The sequence below is a fragment of the Carassius carassius genome, chromosome 1 (genome assembly GCF_963082965.1).
Source record: "Carassius carassius chromosome 1, fCarCar2.1, whole genome shotgun sequence".
NCBI classification, from domain to species: domain Eukaryota; kingdom Metazoa; phylum Chordata; class Actinopteri; order Cypriniformes; family Cyprinidae; genus Carassius; species Carassius carassius.
Window position 1 is genome coordinate 19,701,489 of NC_081755.1, and position 21,603 is coordinate 19,723,091.

General features: G+C 37.9%; 2 protein-coding genes across 5 annotated transcripts in view; both read left to right on the forward strand.

Moving 5' to 3' along the window:
• LOC132141049 (NACHT, LRR and PYD domains-containing protein 12-like) overlaps positions 1–21,603 on the forward strand; it is a 59,704-nt gene that overhangs the window by 35,405 nt on the left and 2,696 nt on the right. For all 3 annotated transcript variants that reach the window (XM_059550209.1, XM_059550218.1, XM_059550227.1), the window contains one exon: positions 3,292–3,450. In XM_059550209.1, coding sequence (XP_059406192.1) covers positions 3,292–3,450 — 159 coding nt within the window. The remainder of the gene's footprint in view (positions 1–3,291; positions 3,451–21,603) is intronic.
• LOC132141086 (NACHT, LRR and PYD domains-containing protein 3-like) overlaps positions 1–21,603 on the forward strand; it is a 174,726-nt gene that overhangs the window by 35,341 nt on the left and 117,782 nt on the right. The gene's annotated exons all lie outside the window — the stretch shown is intronic.

Genomic DNA, 21,603 nt, shown 5'->3' on the forward strand with positions numbered 1-21,603 from the left:
AATATCACTCCAACAAATAAACATCTCAATTGCATTGTCAGTCAATTTGCAACAAACAAATGTACAGAGCTCCTATTTTTTTATTACAGAACATTCTCAAAACAACATAAGAGTAAAGTTAAAAAAGTACGGCCAGCTGGATCATTTTAGACTCGGATCATCAAGTATTTGAAATGTAAGTCACGTAAAGATTCCTTTCAGTTTAATGTGGGCCGTATACATCAGTTTCGTTTTTTTAATAAGCAATAATAGATTTCTTTAGTGTCCCCTTTTGTCGGCTGTCAAAATCACTTTATCAAACACTTTTTTTCTTTTATGATAAATTAGCAGGCCAACAGCCGTTGGATGGACTGCCATTCTGGACATCTCCAAAACATCCACATGACCAGTCCGCCCTTGAATACACCCTCATTTACAGCTATGTGCATGTTTTCAACAGCTCTGCAGTTTGATACTCCAGTAATGTAATTAAAATAATTTATCGCTGGCAGCCAAATCACCCTGGAGCCCAAGACCGGTTGCCCACTGAAGCTAAGCAGGGCTGAGCCTGGTGAGTACCTGGAGGGGAGACCTCCTGGGAAAACTAGGTTGCTGCTGGAAGAGGTGCTAGTAAGGCCAGCAGGAGGTGCTCACCCTCTGGTCTGTGTGGGTCCTAGCGCCCCAGTGTAGTGATGGGGACACTATACTGTCAACAAGCACCGTCCTTCAGATGAGATGTTAAACCGAGGTCCTGACTCTCTGTGGTCATTAAAAATCCTGGCTAAATAATAATAATTCATTACATTTATATAGCGCTTTTCTAGGCACTCAAAGCGCTTACATTGTCAGGGGGTATCTCCTCATCCACCACCACTGTGCAGCATCCACCTGGATGATGCGACGGCAGCCATAGTGCGCCAGAACGCCCACCACACACCAGCTTACTGGTAGAGAGGAGACAGAGTGATGAAGCCAATCAGCAGATATGGGGATTGTTAGGAGGCCATGATGGTCAGAGGCCAATGGGCGAATTTAGCCAGGATGCCGAGGTCACACCTCTACTCTTTTCGAAAGACTTCCTGGGATTTTTAATGAGCACAGAGAGTCAGGACCTCGGTTTAACGTCTCATCTGAAGGACGGTGCTTGTTGACAGTATAGTGTCCCCATCACTACACTGGGGCGCTAGGACCCACACAGACCACAGGGTGAGCACCCCCTGCTGGCGTCACAAGCACCTCTTCCAGCAGCAACCTAGTTTTCTCAGGAGGTCTCCCATCCAGGTACTGACCAGGCTCAGCCCTGCTTAGCTTCAGTGGGAAACCGGTCTTGGGCTCCAGGGTGATATGGCTGCAGGCAAGATATGCCGGTGATATGGCTGCCGGCAAATTCGCCCATTGGGCTCTGACCATCATGGCCTCCTAACAATCCCCATATCTGCTGATTGGCTTCATCACTCTGTCTCCTCTCCACCAATAAGCTGGTGTGTGGTGGGCGTTCTGGCGCACTATGGCTGCCGTCGCACTATGGCTGCACACTGGTGGTGGATGAGGAGATACCCCGTCTATGTAAGTGCTTTGAGTGCCTAGAAAAGCGATATATAAATGTAATGAATTATTATTATTTTTATTATAATGTCCAGTCACTTCATGTTTATTTAATTAGGGTCAGATTTACTTAACAGGTCCAATTAGCATTAGAGCGCAATTCCATAAAAGCACAGATGGGAGGGAAAAATTCTGTGTGTGATTTACTGGCAATGTGCACATTTAAGAATACAGATGCACCCACATCATTTCCATAATGACCAGAGCTACCAAGAGGAGTGCAAATTACTGCCTGCTATAAGAGGCTAATGATGAAGGACTAATGATACAACAAAAAGTGGGGGAAAATTATTTAATTAAAGTGAAAGTTCAGTTTGCAGACTGTACTTAAGTAAAAATATTGCTACTTAAAGGCTTAGTTCACCGAAAAATAAAAATTGAGTCATTAATAACTCACCCTCATGTCGTTCCAAACCTGTAAGACCTCCGTTCATCTTCGGAACACAGTTTAAGATGTTTTAGATTTAGTCCGAGAGCTCTCAGTCCCTCCATTGAAACTGTGTGTACGGTATACTGTCCATGTCCAAAAAGGTAAGAAAAACATCTTCAGAGTAGTCCATGTGACATCAGAGGGTCAGTTAGAATTTTTTGAAGCATCGATAATACATTTTGGTACAAAAATAGCAAAAAATACGACTTTATTCAGCATTGTCTTCTCTTCCGTGTCTGTTGTGAGCGAGTTCAAAACACAACAGTTCAATGATACCTGGTTCGCGAACGAATCACTCGATGTAACCGGATCCTTTTGAACCAGTTCACCAAACTGAAATCCAACTGAATTGTTTGAAACTGTTCTCGTCTCCAATAAGCATTAATCCACAAATGACTAAAGCTGTTAACTTTTTTAATGTGACTGACACTCCCTCTAAGTTAAAACAAACCAATATCCCAGAGTAATTAATGTACTCAAACAGTACACTGACTGAACTGCTGTGAAGAGAGAACTGAATATGAACACCAAGTCGAGCCAGAAAATGAACAAAAGATTGACTTGAAACACAATACTTTCTTTACTGAGTTGAATATCTCTGTTCTGAGTAATTTGAAGTACTGTATTATACAGCCTAGAATGTGCATAAAGAGCACTCTCTCATATAATCACTAAGAGCTATCACTAACTTCAGTTCATTGCGATCTCACTATGTTCCGTTAATAAGCTCTCTACACTGCACAATGGATCTCTAAATTGCATCATATCTACACTTTATAATGAGAGGATTCCTGAGCTTGCGGACCTCAGCACTTGAGAAAAACTCAGCATTTTGGATTCTAACTTAAACACTTCTGCTTATTGCAATCTAGAATCAACAGATATGTCTGCTACATTTCTCAATGCTGCAAATATGTTTCTAGATGGGGGCCTAAGTGGCTGCTTACCTTGCTTAAATGTTAAGTGTGCCCCTGCTCTGCAGCAAAGGAATTAATATTTTAATGAAATATTACAAGGGCTTATCACACTAAGCACACCTTTGACACTGTGATCAGTTTAAAAGCCTCTGATTGGCCGTTGCATTTATTAGCCATGTCTGTGATTGGCTAAAATGCTCATTGCTTCAAAGCACATTGTAAGTTGTAACCTTTGATGCAAAGGGGGGAAAATGTACTGTTGTAATCATATTCACAATCATGTCACAATAAACCACAGCTATAGTCATACATTACGTTTCTAAAAATGAAGCACACTAACATGAACACATTCTGTTGTAGATTATCTCAGTGTTTGGTGACAGAAGAAGGTTGTGCTGCTCTGGCATCAGCTCTGAGTTTAAACCCATCACACCTGAGAGAGCTGGACCTGAGCTACAATCACCCAGGAGAATCAGGAGTGGAGCTGCTCAAAAAGCTCAAACATCTGGACAAACTCAAGTAAGTTGAGCAGAAACAATCATTCTTTCAGCTCTGTATGTGACAAAGGTTTTTAGTTTCAGTCTTGTCTTATAGTGTTTTTTACGAATTATCATTATAAACAACAACAATAATAATAATACAATTGTATTCTTCAGTCTTAGAAAATTATTTAATTCTACTTGCTCCATGAAAAATTACAATTATTTAGTAGGTTACTGATTTGCCTGGAGTTTTCATCACTTGAGTAAATGTCATTCATGTGCTTCTAACCTTTCAAATGATATATGATTTATGATGATTACTAAAAGATTTTATAGAGAAAAAGACAACAACAAAAAAGAGTGCCGGTTAATATGAGGTTAATAAGTGCAAATTAATTTTAGATATGTTTATGCCAAACAGATATGATACAAAATAAACAAACAATTATCTAATGGTCAGTGGTCAATGCGTTTACATACTTCTTGCCTGAAATGGAATATTAATACAGTTACCAGTGAAAAAGTTATCAAAAACATCAGTTTTTCTTTATTTTTTTTTTATTTTCTTTCTTTATTTTATTATTTATTTATTTGTTCTTTATTTTAGCAGTGTAATCCAGTTGATATGTAAAATCACTTCTTCCAGGTATTCCTGGCAAAAATGGCAGCACAAAAATCACATAAAAAAAAAATTACAAACACATAAGATTAAGGCCCAATCCCAATTCTACCCCTTAGCCCTTCCCCTTTCCTCTCCCCCTCCGTTTCGCGCATTCACGTGAAGGGGTAGTGGTGTCTCGATTCTCTTTTGGTTGGAGGGTAAGAGGAAGGGCCAGATAGCCTTTCAAACAAAGATTTTTAGGGACCACACTTCAGATGAAGGGGTATGAAATATCTCGGCAACATGGCTGCCTGAGTGAACAAAAATACACATAAATGTAAGCATTTTGGGCATTAATAAAGATTTTAATGAACAGTAATCATTTGTTTTGTTACATTCAATTGTGAGTTCATATTAACAGTCATGTTACTCAGAGATGTTTGCAAAAAATCGCTAATATTTGCTAACGTCATATCATTATAGACTGCACGATAGTACCACAACATATTTTCTTGTCTGGTCAGGGCAATAACCACCATAGACATTTAGGGCTAGTCCTCCCATTAATAGGAAATCACTAAACCCTTTTCTCAAATATTGAGAGACAAATAGAGAGGGTGGGGGTGGGGGGGGGTTATGTGTATGTGTATCTCTGCGGTTTTTTTTTAAGAGTGAGTTTACTTAAAAACAGCGATTTTTATCCTCTCGTCGCTGGAAAATATAATGATTTAATAAAGGTCGTGGGGCAGAGTTGACAAGTTTTTCTCCTGGATGTGTGAGCTGTGCGATTTCCGATGCGTGTGTGTGTGTGTCAGTAAGCAGCACATTAAATAAAGGCTCTAATGTAGCACACCAGTATATGTGTGTATTGTAGGAGCTAGACAACCTAGGATTATGTGTGACAGCATAGTAATGGTGTCCCAATTCTTAGGGGAATATTTTCACCCCAACCCCTTGACACTCTGTTTCAAGGGACAAGGGGAAGCCTTAGGGCAAGGGGAAGGGGTATAAAATAGAATTGGGATTGGGCCTAAATTTTGCCATGCACTCATGTAGTGACAGATAATTAACAATAACAAATAATTTAAATAAGTACATGTTTTCATTAGATTAGATCGTAAGACATTTTTTAAAGAATGAAGTGTTTCTTTACTCTGCAGCTTGTTCCATAACATAGTCCACACATACATGTGTATTTTTATAGAGAGTTTTCCCCTCCTTCATTGATATAAATAAATAAATAAATAAATAAATAAATAAATAAAAAACTGAAGCGCTGTCAAGAGCATGCCAAAATAACAGGTAGCGGTATTACCACAGCCGTAAAACCATGCTGGCAAATCAGAAGCCTGAAAAAAGGTTATTGGTGGTTGTTATCAGCACATCTGCAGTTTCACTGGCTACAAGACAACAACAGACTTTATAAAAGTCTTCCCACTTGCAGGAGTTTTAAAAAGTTTCTGTTTCAGTGAACAGATACTGCGTATGATTTCCATAATACACCCTGTTAACCTAAAGGGGAAGGTAATTGTCGGACTCTGTACCGTGTCTGTGTGTTTTCTTCCCCCATGTGTTGTTTATGTCCTTATTTGGTCTTCCTGTTCCTGTCTTGATATTAATTAACAACGATACACCACATAAAAACACTACATAGATATAGGCATGCTGAATGATATAACTATAACATTGCACTAAATGGATTGTGGGGATGGGACTTGTCGTGTCAGTGAGGTAACGAAGCTTTGTTTTCACAGGTCACGCCTTATTTCAAGCAATGCTACAGAACACTGTTTCGAAGCACTAGTGTGTCAAAAACTTGAAACGTGTTTTGACAATAGGTGTTGATCTATCCATCCCTAGTTTTGAGCCCTGGTTATCATTAAAAACATTATATAAGCACATATAATGTGTACTGATTTTGATTTAGGCTCAATAGTTATTTTTAGTTAAAACAAAAAAGGAATAGATATAGTTAATAACATGCAGGCAAACATGCCGCTGCTCTGATTTTATTATTTCAGCAATAGCAGGAGATTCCTTTGACAGAAATAACCACAAGCCTCAGTTATATAGAACTATAGATCAAAGTCTATCAACTTTTAAACAACAAATGTAGTTTTGCACTCTTTAAAACATTGCAACTAAACATGACTAAAGCATGAATGAACATCAGAAGGTATGTTGAAAGAACAAAAAACTTACTAAAAAAGTATCATTTGGCATGTAATTGCTCAATCAGCATTTCAAGTTCACTAGATACTCTAGAGAGTAGTATTTTCATTAATATCTGCACTGTACATACTCATTATGTTTTTAATTTACTTGTTAAGGATGTCTTGAATATTTACATTTTACAATTAAATGTTCACAGTTCACTGACAAATTATTAAAATGTTGATGTAAAAACTGCCATATGTGCAATTTAAATGTTTGTGCAATAGTTTAAAAATACTTTTTTTGTGTTTCTTTAAAGGGGTCATATGATGTGATTTTTAAATTTTTCTTTTCTCTTTGGAGTGTTACAAGCTCTTGGTGCATAAAGAAGATCTTTAAAGTTGAAAAGAGTCTCAAGTACAAAGAGATATTCTTTATAAATGTTAACAGTCAACCACACCCCCTAAAATGGCTCGTTCTAACATGCCCTCACATCTCTACCTCACTATGTGGGAAGATTTGCATAACGCTGCCCAGATGTTCAAACAAAGAAAGATGGCGTACCTTTTATTCTCTTAATAGTATTGCTGTTGCCGCCGCTGCCATGTCGTATAGACGCTGTGTGTTTGGTTATGAAAGCATAACTACTTTGTTTGGCCTCCCAAAAGAGGACGATATCAGCTTCGTCATGCCCTGGAGCTGATTCGTGCTGGTCGCTGAGGAAACACATCAACTTTGCACTGTATATTGCTAAATCGGCTTTCACCGTGGACAAGCCAGCCTGGGATCGCCACAAGTGGTTGCCGCCAGACCAAAGTACGCTCGTTCGTAGAATCCCGCCTCTGCTCACTCAAGCCGGCCACGGCTCACTCTAGGCCTCTGGCCTCCGCTCAAACAGCGTCCACCATGGCCTTGAGTGAGCTGTTGTTTCATTGTGAAAGCGAAACTACTTTGTTTGGCCTTCCAAAAGAGGAAATGACAAATCATGTTTATATCACGTTTAGATTGGGTTTTAATGTTTATGTCTCGTTGTTCCGAATGGACAGGGCATCAAAATATGTTGAGGGGCATAACATTTCCATCACACGCTTGAGGTATTCGGCCAATCACAACGCACTGGATAGCTGGCCAATCAGAGCACACCTCACTTTTCAGAGCGATGAGCTTTGTAAATATGTATGCATTTCAGAAGGCGGGACATAGAGGAGAAACAATACAGTATGTTGAAAATAATGTTGTTGTTTTTTTTACCTTAAACCGCATAAACACATTTTATTACACCAAATAGACAAAATAATGTTCTTTTTAACAATTTAACTGAAAGTATTAATTGGTCAAAATTCTTACTTTCAATTAAGGTCATTACTATTCATAATTTAATAATGTGTTGCCAATAGTAAAATATTCTGTTGACAGTGTGTCATATTAATTAATTTTGATTTATTAAATACTATAAGTTGGGAAGTTGTGGCCTAATGGTTAGAGAGTCGGACTCCCAATCGAAAGGTTGTGAGTTCGAGTCCTGGGCCGGCAGGAATTGTGGGTGGGGGGAGTGCATGTACAGTTCTCTCTCCACCTTCAATACCACGACTTAGGTGCCCTTGAGCAAGGCATCGAACCCCCAACTGCTCCCCGGGCGCCGCAGCATAAATGGCTGCCCACTGCTCCGGGTGTGTGTTCACTGCTCTGTGTGTGTGCACTTCGGATGGGTTAAATGCAGAGCACAAATTCTGAGTATGGGTCACCATACTTGGCTGAATGTCACTTCACTTTCACCTTCACTTTCATAATAATAATAAGAATAATAATAAGAAGAATTCTTTGCAATTTCAAGGTTAGCATTTTTGTCATGTTTCTGTTGTTGAACAAATAAACAATAAATTCAACCAGCATATCATAAACACAATAACAACAATAATAAAATTAAATAAAATTAATAAATATAAAGTGAAGATAATACCAAGAAAATTCTAAATTGCATTTCAGTGGTGGTTAGTCCATGTGTGTTGTCAGTCATTTAGAGAGTTGTTAGGCACTCTTTGTTTTTAATTGTTTTAAGCCCCCAAAACATGGAGTTTTTAACAAACTGAAGCCTTTAACAAATCTGCATTTGTATACATAAACTTTATAAATCAAAACTTTAATCTCTTTGTTTTGCATAAAGACACCCAAGTATAAGAATGTGATTAGCAGAAGGCAGCATTATTTTTCTTCAGCCACTTTAACAACAGTACAGTAAAAATGATGTTGAGATTTAATATCTTTCAGGCAGAAATATCATACATTACTATCCAAATGAAATCATTCTAAGAAATCTGTTACATGGATAAATGTCAGAGGCATAGCAATAGGGCAGGCAAGTCAGGCGATTGCCTGGGGCCCCACATTTTGAGGGGGTCCCCGACAGCTGACCATTTGAACAATTGGAAATGTCATTATTAAAGGTCCCGTTCTTCGTGATCCCATGTTTTAAACTTTAGTTAGTGTGTGATGTCCTTGTTAGAGTATAAATAATGTCTGTAAAATTCTAAAGCTCAAAGTTCAATGCCAAGTGAGAGATTTTATTTAACAGAATTCGCCTACAAAAAAAGACCCGTTTGGACTACATCCCTCTAGTTCCTGCAGTAATGTCACTAAAACAGTTTTTTGACTAACCTCCGCCCACATGAATTCACAAAAAGGGGGGCGTGGTCTTGTTGCGCTCCGACGGAGAAGAAGGAAGAGCTGTGTTTGTGTTTGCCGTGTCGTTGAAACGCTGTTATTTTCATCTCGGAGTCCAGTCATCTTTGTTTGGGTTTCCCAGGGACGCTGTACTTTGGAGATTAATGGTTACAATTTATGTTTAACTCTGTTCCCGAAAATTATAATCCACATGTAAAACTATGTGCAGCACATTTTGCTGAGGACAGCTTCCTCAATCTCAATCAGTTTAATGCCGGATTCGCAAAAAGATTATTCTTGAAAGATGGAGCAGTTCCCTCTTTGTCTGGAGAAGGCGTTGTTTATGGACCACAACCAGTAAGTGTATTTTATTATTTAAGTTGGTGCATTTAACAGTTCCTGTAACTTATTACACAAAGGGCAACGCTTTTTAGCTTTGTTAACTAGATGTTAGGGCTGTGCAAAAATCGAATGTGATTTTCATGCGCATCTCGTCAGTAAAAACGCTCCTGTGATTATAAGTACATCTCAAGCACATGCTCCTGCCAACTTGCTTCTCAAAACTAGTCCAATCGCTTTACCAGGAGGTCAGCCTGCTCTAAGCTGGTGTCGAATCACAACACAGGAACCGCTGGCCCAATCAGAACTCGTTACGTATTTCTGAAGGAGGGACTTCCTTCAAGGAAGGAACAAGGAAGTCATCAGCTCGTTTTTGTGACAGTGAAAACAGCGGTATACAGATAGGTGAATTGTGTGAAAAATACTGTTTTTTTTTACACGCGAAACATGAACACATGTTATATTGCACACTGTAAACACAATCAAAGCTTCAAAAAAGCGCGAAAAATGGGACCTTTAATATAACATGGAGCAATATATCTGAATCCCCCTAGGAGGACCCCTCTCGCGTTACTGTGCATTCACACCGCCGCCGTTGAGAGCGTCAGAAATCGCTCTGGCCACCCTGCTAACAATGCTGCAGAAAGATTTGTGAGTGCTCTGACGTAGCTTGAATGCTTATCTTTTATTTAAAGTGGCCACAAAGCAAACAAGCTTGTTGATCATCTAACCACAATGTTGGTAACGTTATAAGTTAACCTCATTACATATTGTTGTAGATGAAGTATTAAGATCCTTTACCTAATAATGTATAAAGCCCTGTAAAAAATACTCTGATGCAAGTAAAAGCTGGTTGTTCCAGCTGGTCTCCCATCCTGACCAGCTAAGGAAGTGATCAAAACCCCTCTTAATCCAGACTTCTGACCAGCTTTGATCCGCAAAGACTGGGCTGGATGACCAACTAAAATCATTCAACCAGGTAAGGCTGGTTTTAGCAGGTATTTTATTTATTAATTTGTTTTATTAATTATTTTTTTTTAGCAGCATGGAAATGCAATAACATTTCATGTGTCCTTTAACCAACCTACACTAACTATACACTAACTTCATTTAAACAACTATGATAATACAAAACTCGTGGCATTAGTTATTGTTTTGTCATCTGTATTCACATTACATTTTCTAAGAGACAATTTGTTTCCAAATGGGAAAAAGCAGATTGCACAGTAAATTTGCTCAAAGATCGTTAATACACACTTAAAACTATGATTGCCATGCCATTTTTAACATGAAAACTAGTAAAAACTCATTTATTAAAAGCGCATTTATTCCTCAAACACGATAGATCCATTATTGAAACTCAGTGAAAGTTTGATCATGGCACATTTGGTAACACAAACAGTACAAATGGCTTGTGAAAAAACACACATTGTCTATATGACACTTTCATGTAAGCAGAATATCACTGTGGAGAGATCGCTAAATCATATCATCATCAGTGCTTGTTCCGCCATCAGTGAGCTTGCGCAAAGGGTTGCCAGAATGCACAAATGTAAAAACACTGGGCAGAAATTGTATCCTTAAAGGAGAAAAGCTCTGTTTTGGGGCTTAAAGCTCTTCACATCTGGCAACCACAAGAATGAACACAAGCGGAGACTTGTCAGCATTGCAAGATAACGGCAAATTAAAAACACGTTTCACGTTCCATCCAATATTGTGACGATTATTTTTAATTAATCGAGAAAGGTGGATATCGTTATCGAGATTAAAATACGATTAATCATGCAGCCCTAACTTAATGTAAGTATAATCAGGGAAATTATACTAAATACTATATTAAAATGGGGACACATCATAGATTATTGCAAACCCACCACCGCAACTCACTTCAACTCTCTTCGACGCTCTAAACAGCCAAGTCGCACTGCACTGCTGCTCGACGCCGGCTCACATTGAAAATGAATGACTTCCGGTCACTTTGACGCTCTCGACAGTGGCGGTGTGAAGGCACAGTTATGTTGGATGTGCTTGCTTTTTCCTCGTGATGCGTTCGCCACCGTTTTCAAACTGGCACAGCACCTACTCATGCATTTGCTAAATTAAACATTTAGAGGACTTATCCTTCTGGCAGCCAGAAGTGGAAAAAAAAACAAGAAGAGATAGAAAAGCGGTAACATGCAAGCGAATTAAATTAAATGATGGAGATAAGATTAAATAAAGCATAACTATATGACAAACAAATGTTTTCCTTGTTAATTCCAGCATATTTTCATTTAATTATTTGCAAGATGAATTACTGGTAATAGTCCAATTACCAATAGAGTTACTGGGAAACAGGTTAGCTTATGAATACTTATAACTCTTAACACTGTCTACCTTTATTGTATCTGTTACTGCCACTTATTTGTATATAATGCTCTGTCCATGTCTTTTCTGCCTATGGGCACTGAAGTTACTCAAAAATCTCAGTGCTCTACACGTACGTCTATGTCTTTTATGTCTTATTGTCACTGTATGTCTAAGCCTCGTCACAAGCATTTCAATGCCCAGTTTTCCCCAGTGTTAACTATGCAAATGACAAATAAATGCCACTTGACTTGACTTTCCCAAGGCAGACAAACTTAGAGTGGTTACAATCATTCGGGTTTAAAATCGCACTCAAATTGATTTGAATTCGATGCAGTATTTACACTGAAGCTCACAGCAAGCTGCTATGGTAAGGGGCATGACATTTTCCGACCAGGCCCAAGTGCTGTCAATCACAGCACACACTGGCCGAGGTAACCAATCACAGCACACACTGGCCGAGGTAACCAATCATAGCACACGCTGGCCCAGCTAGCACACACTGGCACAGTGAAAGAAATTAAAGAACTTAAAACTTTAATTCAGAAAGGATGCATTAAAAAAATCTAAAGTGTCATTAAAGAAATGTAAAATATTACAAAAGATTATATTTCCGGTTAATGCTGTTCTCTTTAACTCTCTACTCATCAAAGCATCCTCAATACAATCTGTACACAACTGTTGTCAACATTGGTTTATGTCTCCACCAACTGGTTCCTGAAATTGACTTTAAAGCTGTTATGGACAAATGAGTTGACTTCTGATAATCTCCTGGACATGCCTTTGTTAAACTTATGAACTATTATAAAGACTATATACTGTTTGCCCAGTTATCTTACACTATTTGAATACCTAATCTCATTGATCTATATCATTACAGCATGATAGCATTATTTCATCCTTTTGCTACCGTTAAGTAATAAAAAGGTCCTTAAAAAGGTCCATTTGAAGTTACTTACTGCTCCTTTATCACTGCTTTCTGAGACATTATGAAATAATTATTCCTGTGCCACTGCTGAATCTGAATACCATTCAGTTAGTCTGAAAGCCATCTGAAGATTTTCTACTGTTTTTGAGAAATTTCAGTGTATTTGATGATTTTACAGATCTTCAGGTGCCTTATATGTAGTCCCCTCGTATATTTAGTTGCCCTTTTGGGTCTGTTGCCTTGTCACCCTCTAAATCCAGTAATACTTGGAGTGAGCCACTTAAATGAAGAATTGCAGCTTTTTTTTTTTTTTGCTGTGCAACATTGGACTAATTATTCTTTATCAACACAAATGCCTGTTCTTTTAAGTAAGCCTGTTTTAATAAATAGTTTATAGTTATGCATATTATGATCAAATAGATTGAGTATTTTGTATATTGTAAATTGTATATTGCGAGACTAACTCCCACCCCCACCAAAAATAGTATTATGGTGGGGACCCCCCATAAGACTTGATTCAATCTGAGCACTTCCCGAAACTAAATCAAGAGCTTGTAAAAGAGCATAATATGGCCCTTTAAATCTGACAGACATAACAACGGTTTACAATCATTGGACAGACCGAAGATATTTTTTTTCCCCCTGCGGTAGTTACTGCATCATCAGAAAGAAGCAGAGAAGCAGAATACAGGTCGAACTGCCTTCTTAATGTTCTCATTCTCAAAAAAAATAAAAAAATAAAAATATATATATATATATACATGAAAAACAACCAGCGAAGCCTTGAAACGCCAGAATGATTCTTATAATTTTATTAGCCTACATTGTGTAAATGGTGATTGATGGATAGTGTATTTCTGGTATCAAGGTCGCACTGTTGTGGCTCATTGTTTGTCTCTTTGTGAGAGCTTTAAAAGCAAGTCAGTGTAACAACATACATAAAGAATTTTAGTGCGCATGTGCATTTACAGTGCGCTCTTCTTTCTCTGCATGATTCAGTCTATATAAATACATTCAGAATGATCACAAATTCAAGACATGGGGGCAGGTAATGTATATATTTATACCACCTCATATAGTTAATCAATTACACATGAAGATTCAAAATTTTTCTCCAAAAATTACAATGATTTATAAAAAAATTTTGTTGTTGTTTTGTTTTTTACAACAGTTCAATAAACTAGAAGTTTATTTATCGACCCATATTGCCTGTTTTTGCTCTAATTTCGACAACAGAAATAATTCCAAACAAAAATGGAGATCAGTGGCCACAGGGCTGTTTTGCGTCTCTGAGCAACATAAATGTGTTTCGTTCCTGAATGAATCAACTATTTAAATGATTCAGTTCAATTGCAATGACTGTCTTTACTACTGGTGGTTTTAATTTCACATTTAAAGTACCTTTTTATCATTCAAATAATTTCAAATATCAGTATTCAACGTTTTATGTTTAATATATCAAAACATTATTTATGCATGTGTAAAAATAGGCTTTGGTAAAGGTAAATAAAAAGATTTGAGTATGTAAAAGCTGACAGAACACTGATCAAAATAAATTTCTTAAGAATAAATTGTTACTTTAAATATGAAGATTGTACTATATATTCAGTATTGTATTGTACCATATTGCATCTTCTCCCATGATTTATATTTTTTTTTAAAGAATAAGCACTTTGTTTAAAAAAAAAATTATGTTCTACTATAATAATATTATGTGTGTTTTAACTACTTTTTGTATGCTGGGTGTTTATGTATATATATATATATATATATATATATATATATATATATATATATATATATATATGCTGGTTCCAAAACGTCGTTTTAAAGCTGGTAATGGAGGCTTAAGCCATTTAGAGCCTTCTAAGGCAGTTATTAATGAAGTTATGAGAAAGAGAGAGAGAGCTTGTGTGAATGAGGCTGCAGCAGCGTCTCTAAACAGCACTAGTGAGATATGTCATGTGTTTACTTTGCGAAAATCGTCTGTGATGTTATTGTTTTTGTTAGTCCTGTAATTTCCGTTATCACAGTTTTACTATGCGAGCTGAGACAGAACTGTAATGCGGTCTGGAGAGCTGCCGGGAACAGACGCCATTTCACCGTCTTACCTTCATCACGGGTGAATGAAGGTCGTTCTGTAGACGTTGGACTAACGTTGAATTAGGTGTTGATTTTGTGACGGTTGTTTCACCGTCAAACCTTTCAACATGAGTAAATGCACAACTGTACATTCAATTAGAGCCTAGTTTGCATTTAGATCAACACTGTACATTATAAAGGTTAAAAATCAAATGACTAGCAGCAATGGCTTTTCAATCAATTTCAATAAACTACCACATACTCAAAAAAAAGTTTTATTTGTGTTTGTATTGTTAAAAACCTGTAGAAGAACAATCCAAATACAATATTTAAAGGTTTTTGTAAAATATGCATTTTTAGCACTGCACCTGCAAGAGAAACCCTTGTACTTTTATGAATGAAACCAGCTGATCTTTTATTTTGGTGGAAAACTACAAGTTTCTCTTTAAAAAAAAAAGAAATAAATAAACATGTTTTAGTAAAGTGTCTCATTACAAGAGATCTGTACATTTGTGCAGTGAAAACGTGTTGAACAGTTTGAGAAGGGAACCTTCAACCAGGACCGATGTAAGAGGAGGGAAGATTAGGGTTCAAAGGACGCAGCGTTAGAGGGTCCTTGGAGGGGGGGGGTTCTAATGGGACTGTGTCTTTCTTTACTGCGGGGAACACAGAATGTGATTTCTACTGAAGGGGACTCTAAACTGTTAGAACCAAAAATGAATCCTCATAAAATATCAACTTTGATATTGTGAAATATTTTTAACTGAATGCAATCACACAATATTTTCCCTTTACAGTTCAGTAACCGTGAGGTTGGAAACAAAGTGCACAACAGTATTCATTAAACACTTATTTAATGTATTCAGATAAAAGTTTATAATATTAAGAAATTATTCACAAGCAGTGTTTGTCAGAGCCCCCAGTTACACTGTTTTAATCAGAACACTAGATATACAGTGTATTTAGTAAAACAAGTAAAATCTAATTAAGTAAACTAAGATCAAAACCTACCACAAAAGGTCAGTGAATCTCCAGCAGAAGTGAAGATGAACAATTTCTTACCAATGTTTCAAGAATAAGCTGGATAACTTGATGACTCTACAAGGGGAAAGAAGAAAGGGTTTACTGAAAATTTCTTAAAAAGCAGGATTTCATTTAATACATTTTCTTTAAACCAGTGGTTTCAAACTTTTTATACCAAATACCACTTCAGAAAATATTCAGCTCTCTAAGTACCACCATAATGACCAACATTAGATTTCAGTATTGTAGTAACATTAGGCCTAACTATTCAGCTACAGCTCTACAGTTAAAAAATGAGGCAGTTTTATTCCTAATAAGAATATTTATTGTAGTAAGCCACTTTACCATGGTAAATACACCATTTGAACATTAACACTGCACTGTGCTTACATACAGGTAAATGAAAGTTAAAGTTTACATTAAAATGTGTTATAACAAAAGTTACATAACTGTAGTGTGTAGTGTTTTGAGTGTGACCATGCCAGCAAACTTTAATTTGTCCAAGAAATTATATTTATTTTATTTTTATTTTCATGTTTCACCATACATGACATTATTAATAACCTTATAGGACTAGGAGGAGTTTAAGTATCTTGGGGTCTTGTTCACGCGTGAGGGAAGGATGGAGCGGGAGATTGACAGACGGATCGGTGCATCTTCTGCAGTAATGCGGTCGATGTACCGGTCTGTCGTGGTGAAGAAAGAGCTGAGCCGCAAGGCGAAGCTCTCGATTTATCGGTCAATCTACGTTCCTACTCTCACCTATGGTCATGAGCTTTGGGTCATGACCGAAAGGACAAGATCCCGGATACAGGCAGCCGAAATGAGCTTTCTCTGCAGGGTGGCTGGGCGATCCCTTAGAGATAGGGTGAGAAGCTCAGTCACCCGGGAGGAGCTCAGAGTAGAGCCGCTGCTCCTCCACATCGAGAGGGGTCAGCTGAGGTGGCTCGGGCATCTGTTCCGGATGCCTCCTGGACGCCTTCCCGGGAAGGTGTTCCGGGCGCGTCCCACTGTGAGGAGACCACGGGGAAGACCTAGGACACGCTGGAGAGACTATGTCTCCCGGCTGGCCTGGGAACGCCTCGGTGTCCTCCCAGAAGAGCTGGAGGAAGTGTCTAGGGAGAGGGAAGTCTGGGGCTCTCTGCTTAGACTGCTGCCCCCGCGACCCGGCCCCGGATAAGCGGAAGAAGATGGATGGATGGATGGACATATGCTGTTGGTCCTCCTCACCTGACAAAATAAGACAAAAGTATGCCAAACATTTAACATTGCTGTGAAAGTATTATTTCATATGACAGGAGCATAACAGGGTGGAAAGGAGAATAACAGGGTGGTTTCCCATCTGTAATGTGTGGAACTGCCCCTATTTAATATTGTTTCAAAACGATAACTAAATAAAATAAATAAATAATAATCCAGATTTCCTTTGGGGGAGGGAAACAAAAGATAGCTAAGTGGTTCCTTATCACAATCAGTCATGGTGGCAAAACCATTATCTGTTCAGATGGCTAGAAAAATTAATACAAATTAGAGAGGACAGACATAATAAATAATTTTTTATTCATATTTGATTAAAAATAAAGATGTTATAAATCATTTGGATTAACTAGATTAACAAACAACTCACAAGAACTATCACAATAAGAGACTGATTGTGATATTGAGTTTTTTATCTTTGAACTGAGGACATAATAAAATTGAATGCATATATCAATAAAAACAAAATTTTTATTTATAATTTCTATTATCCCTGTTTAAGTGATAAAGAAGACCTAAATATACAAATTAAGCCATATCTTATAAATATGTGACTCATTTTAGATAAAATATGATTATATTATATATATGCCTAGAAATGTACAATGTTAAAACATAAGCGCAAGTAAACGACGTGGAAATACGTGAATTCAATAGCAGGTCAGTTTGACCCACTGGTGCTTACAGGTATAAATGCCCCGTTTTCTGATCTGGTTTTATCTAAATAATTTTTAACCACATTGATGGTGCTAGTGTTAATTATCTGACTCCCAATTCTAATTAATGTCCTTAAATATTGTATAACTTCAGGATAATGGTGATTATTGTCATTTAATGTCATACACCGCCGATATTCACTGATCTTTATAAAAATGCATAAATAAGAGCTGGTTTCAGACAGGGCTCAGGCTAAGACAGGATTAGATCCTAGTTCAATTAAGACATTTAAGTAATTGTTAAAAACATGGCTTAAACAAAAAAAAAATACTGGTGTGCATCTTGAGACAAAACAAGAGCACTGACATACACTCACCTAAAGGATTATTAGGAACACTATACTAATACTGTGTTTGACCCCCTTTCGCCTTCAGAACTGCCTTAATTCTACGTGGCATTGATTCAATGAAAGCATTCTTTAGAGATGCTGGCCCATATTGATAGGATAGCATCTTGCAGTTGATGGAGATTTGTGGGATGCACATCCAGGGCACGAAGCTCCCGTTCCACCACATCCCAAAGATGCTCTATTGGGTTGAGATCTGGTGACTGTGGGGGCCATTTTAGTACAGTGAACTCATTGTCATGTTCAAGAAACCAATTTGAAATGATTCGAGCTTTGAGACATGATGCATTATCCTGCTGGAAGTAGCCATCAGAGGATGGGTACATGGTGGTCATAAAGGGATGTACATGGTCAGAAACAATGCTGAGAGAGGCCGTGGCATTTAAACAATGCCCAATTGGCACTAAGGGGCCTAAAGTGTGCCAAGAAATCATCCCCCACACCATTATACCACCACCACAAGCCTGCACAGTGGTAACAAGGCATGATGGAGTCATGTTCTCATTCGGTTTACGCCAAATTCTGACTCTACCATCTGAATGTCTCAACAGAAATCGAGACTCATCAGACCAGGCAACATTTTTTCAGTCTTCAACTGTCCAATTTTGGTGAGCACGTGCAAATTGTAGCCTCTTATTCCTATTTGTAGTGGAGATGAGTGGTACCCGGTGGGGTCTTCTGCTGTTGTAGCCCATCCACCTAAAGGTTGTGCGTGTTGTGGCTTCACAAATGCTTTGCTGCATACCTCGGTTGTAACGAGTGGTTATTTCAGTCAAAGTTGCTCTTCTATCAGCTTGAATCAGTCGGCCCATTCTCCTCTGACCTCTAGCATCAACAAGGCATTTTCGCCCACAGGACTGCCGCATACTGGATGTTTTTCCCTTTTCACACCATTCTTTGTAAACCCTAGAAATGGTTGTGTGTGAAAATCCCAGTAACTGAGCAGATTGTGAAATACTCAGACCAGCCCGTCTGGCACCAACAACCATGCCACGCTCAAAATTGCTTAAATCACCTTTCTTTCCCATTCAGACATTCAGTTTGTAGTTCAGGAGATTGTCTTGACCAGGACCACACCCCTAAATGAATTGAAGCAACTGCCATGTGATTGGTTGATTAGATAATTGCATTAATGAGAAATTGAACAGGTGTTCCTAATAATCCTTTAGGTGAGTGTATTTTAAGATCAAATCAGTGCAAGTTTCGTTCAGTTGAAACAGAAGAAATGTCACTGTTGTACATCATTTATGCTGCATGGAGAATTGCAATATTAACTCAGGTCATCTTTGTGAGAAAACTGGAGAATTCAGGATGTTTTTTTTCACCTTTTCTGCGTGTAATAACTCCAAGAGAAGCAGCTCGTGGAGATGACGAGAAGATGGCGGATAGTAAATCTAATAATAATGTCACTGATTAAACCCACTGTCTATCACTCAGTAAAAGAATCACATTGCTGAGTGTTTTTTAATGTTTTGATGTTGTTTGGTTTAGTCATTAAAGGTCCCGTTTTTCGTGCTTTTTTTAATCTTTGATTGTGTTTACAGTGTGCAATATAACATGTGTTCATGTTTCGCGTGTAAAAAAAAACACAGTATTTTTCACACAATTCACCTATCTGTAAACCGCTGTTTTCACTGTCATAAAAACGGTCTGATGTCTTCCTTGTTCTATAAAGTCCCTCCTTCAGAAATACGTAACGAGTTCTGATTGGGCCAGCGGCTCCTGTGTTGTGATTCGACAGCAGCTGAGCGTGCGCTGCCCTCCTGGAAACACGATTGGTTTTGGGCTAGTTTTGAGAAGCAAATGGGCAGGAGCATGTGCTGGAGATGTACTTATAATCACAGGAGTGTTTGTACTGACGAGATGTGCATGAAAATCGCATTTGTTTTTTTGCAAAGCCCTAACATCTAGCTACACAGCAAGCTGTCCTCAGCAAAATGTGCTGCACATAGTTTTAAATGTGGATTATAATTTTCGGGAACCGAGTTAAACATAAATTGTAACCATTAATCTCCAAGTACAGCGTCCCTGGGAAACCCAAACAAAGATGACTGGACTCCGAGATGAAAATAACAGTGTTTCAACAACATGGCGACAAACACAAACGCAGCTCTTCCTCCTTCTCTGTCTGAGCGCAACAAGACCACGCCCCCTGTTTGTGTATTGATGTGGGCGGAGGTTAGTCAAAAAACTGTTTTAGTGACGTCATTACTGCAGGAACTAGAGGGATGTAGTCCAAACGGGTCGTTTTTTTGTAGGCGAATTCTGTTAAATAAAATATCTCGCTTGGCTTTGAACTTTGAGCTTTAGAATTTTACTGATATTATTTATACTCTAACAACAACATTACACACTAACTAAAGTTAAAAACATGGGATCACGAAGAACGGGAACTTTAACATCACCTTTGTGAGTTTGACTCTCGCTCGTCTTGAGAATCAGCAGAACTTGAACAGGGACTTTCTAAAATGCTCAACATAAATAACTTTTCATGTGGCTTCATGTACCAAGACCGTGATAAAGACCCAATTGTAAAGCATATACTGTGAGCAGACACACATATGAGCCCAAGATTTATTTACATGGTAATATATGATATATTCTCTTTATATGAGAGGAAAACGCTTAATACACAGAAACAGTGATATTAAAAGACCACATTCTGTGGCCACATATTAATAAAGCTTAATATCTGCAGAAAAACAGATGAGCCCAAAATATGAATATGAATACTGTCTGTCTAAATGCATAGGCCATGTTAAGCGTTTTCTTCATTACGATTTTTTAAAGGGAGGAAAACGCTTAACCTTTAGGGGAGAGCAGGGGTGAAAGTACCATTCTTCATAAAAACATCATTTTTAAAGATAATGTTGTAGACAGAGATATATTTCTGCTGTGGTCAGTAACTCAGAAGTGTGCTCTATCAATACCAGCTGCTGTTTTGTAGAAATGTAGCAAGATTTCAGTATAATTTCACTTTGATCATAAGTTGTACATTGTTACTTTCGACCCCATCGGTTGGGACGATAGTAACAACAATATAAGCTAGATTTATTTCTGTTACTCTTATTTTTATTAAGAATTTATTTATTACAATGACCTTGTTAATATGTAACTGCAGACATCTTCAACCAACTGATTCATTTCTTATAATATTAAATTGTAAAGAAATTACAGATTCATCTGATCGGTTGATAACTTTTGATAACGTTTAATTCAGGTGTGAAAATAATGAATATCTATATAGCACATGAGCCCAGAGATTTGAGCGTGCACAGGACACAGTCTGAGTGAGAGGAGAGACAGGTTTTAAGTGTTTTCGGACGAGAGCAGCGTATATCTGAGCGCGTAAAGGAAATCTGCGTGAGATTTGTGCTCACGCATTGTATTAATGTGCTTTCGGGCTACAATAATGCGCTCTCGACATCTGTCAGTAAAAAAACACCATAAAAATATATATTCCAAGTATTTAATATAGGCTTTAGGACACGATAACAGACGTTTTATACTTGTGCTACAAAACTTTCAGACTCTGTCGCACCAGAGCTATGTTCAAGAAAAGTGAACGTACAGCTCTTGAATGAGCCACAGTCTCTGATTCTCCTCCGAGGTCAAGAAAAAATTAAGATTTACAATAACAACAATTACAATTGAAGAGAAATCTCAAATGAGCATGTGATGTGATAAAATAGCTTCTCTTCTCTTCCCTGCAAACCATACAATGAAGAATGAATGA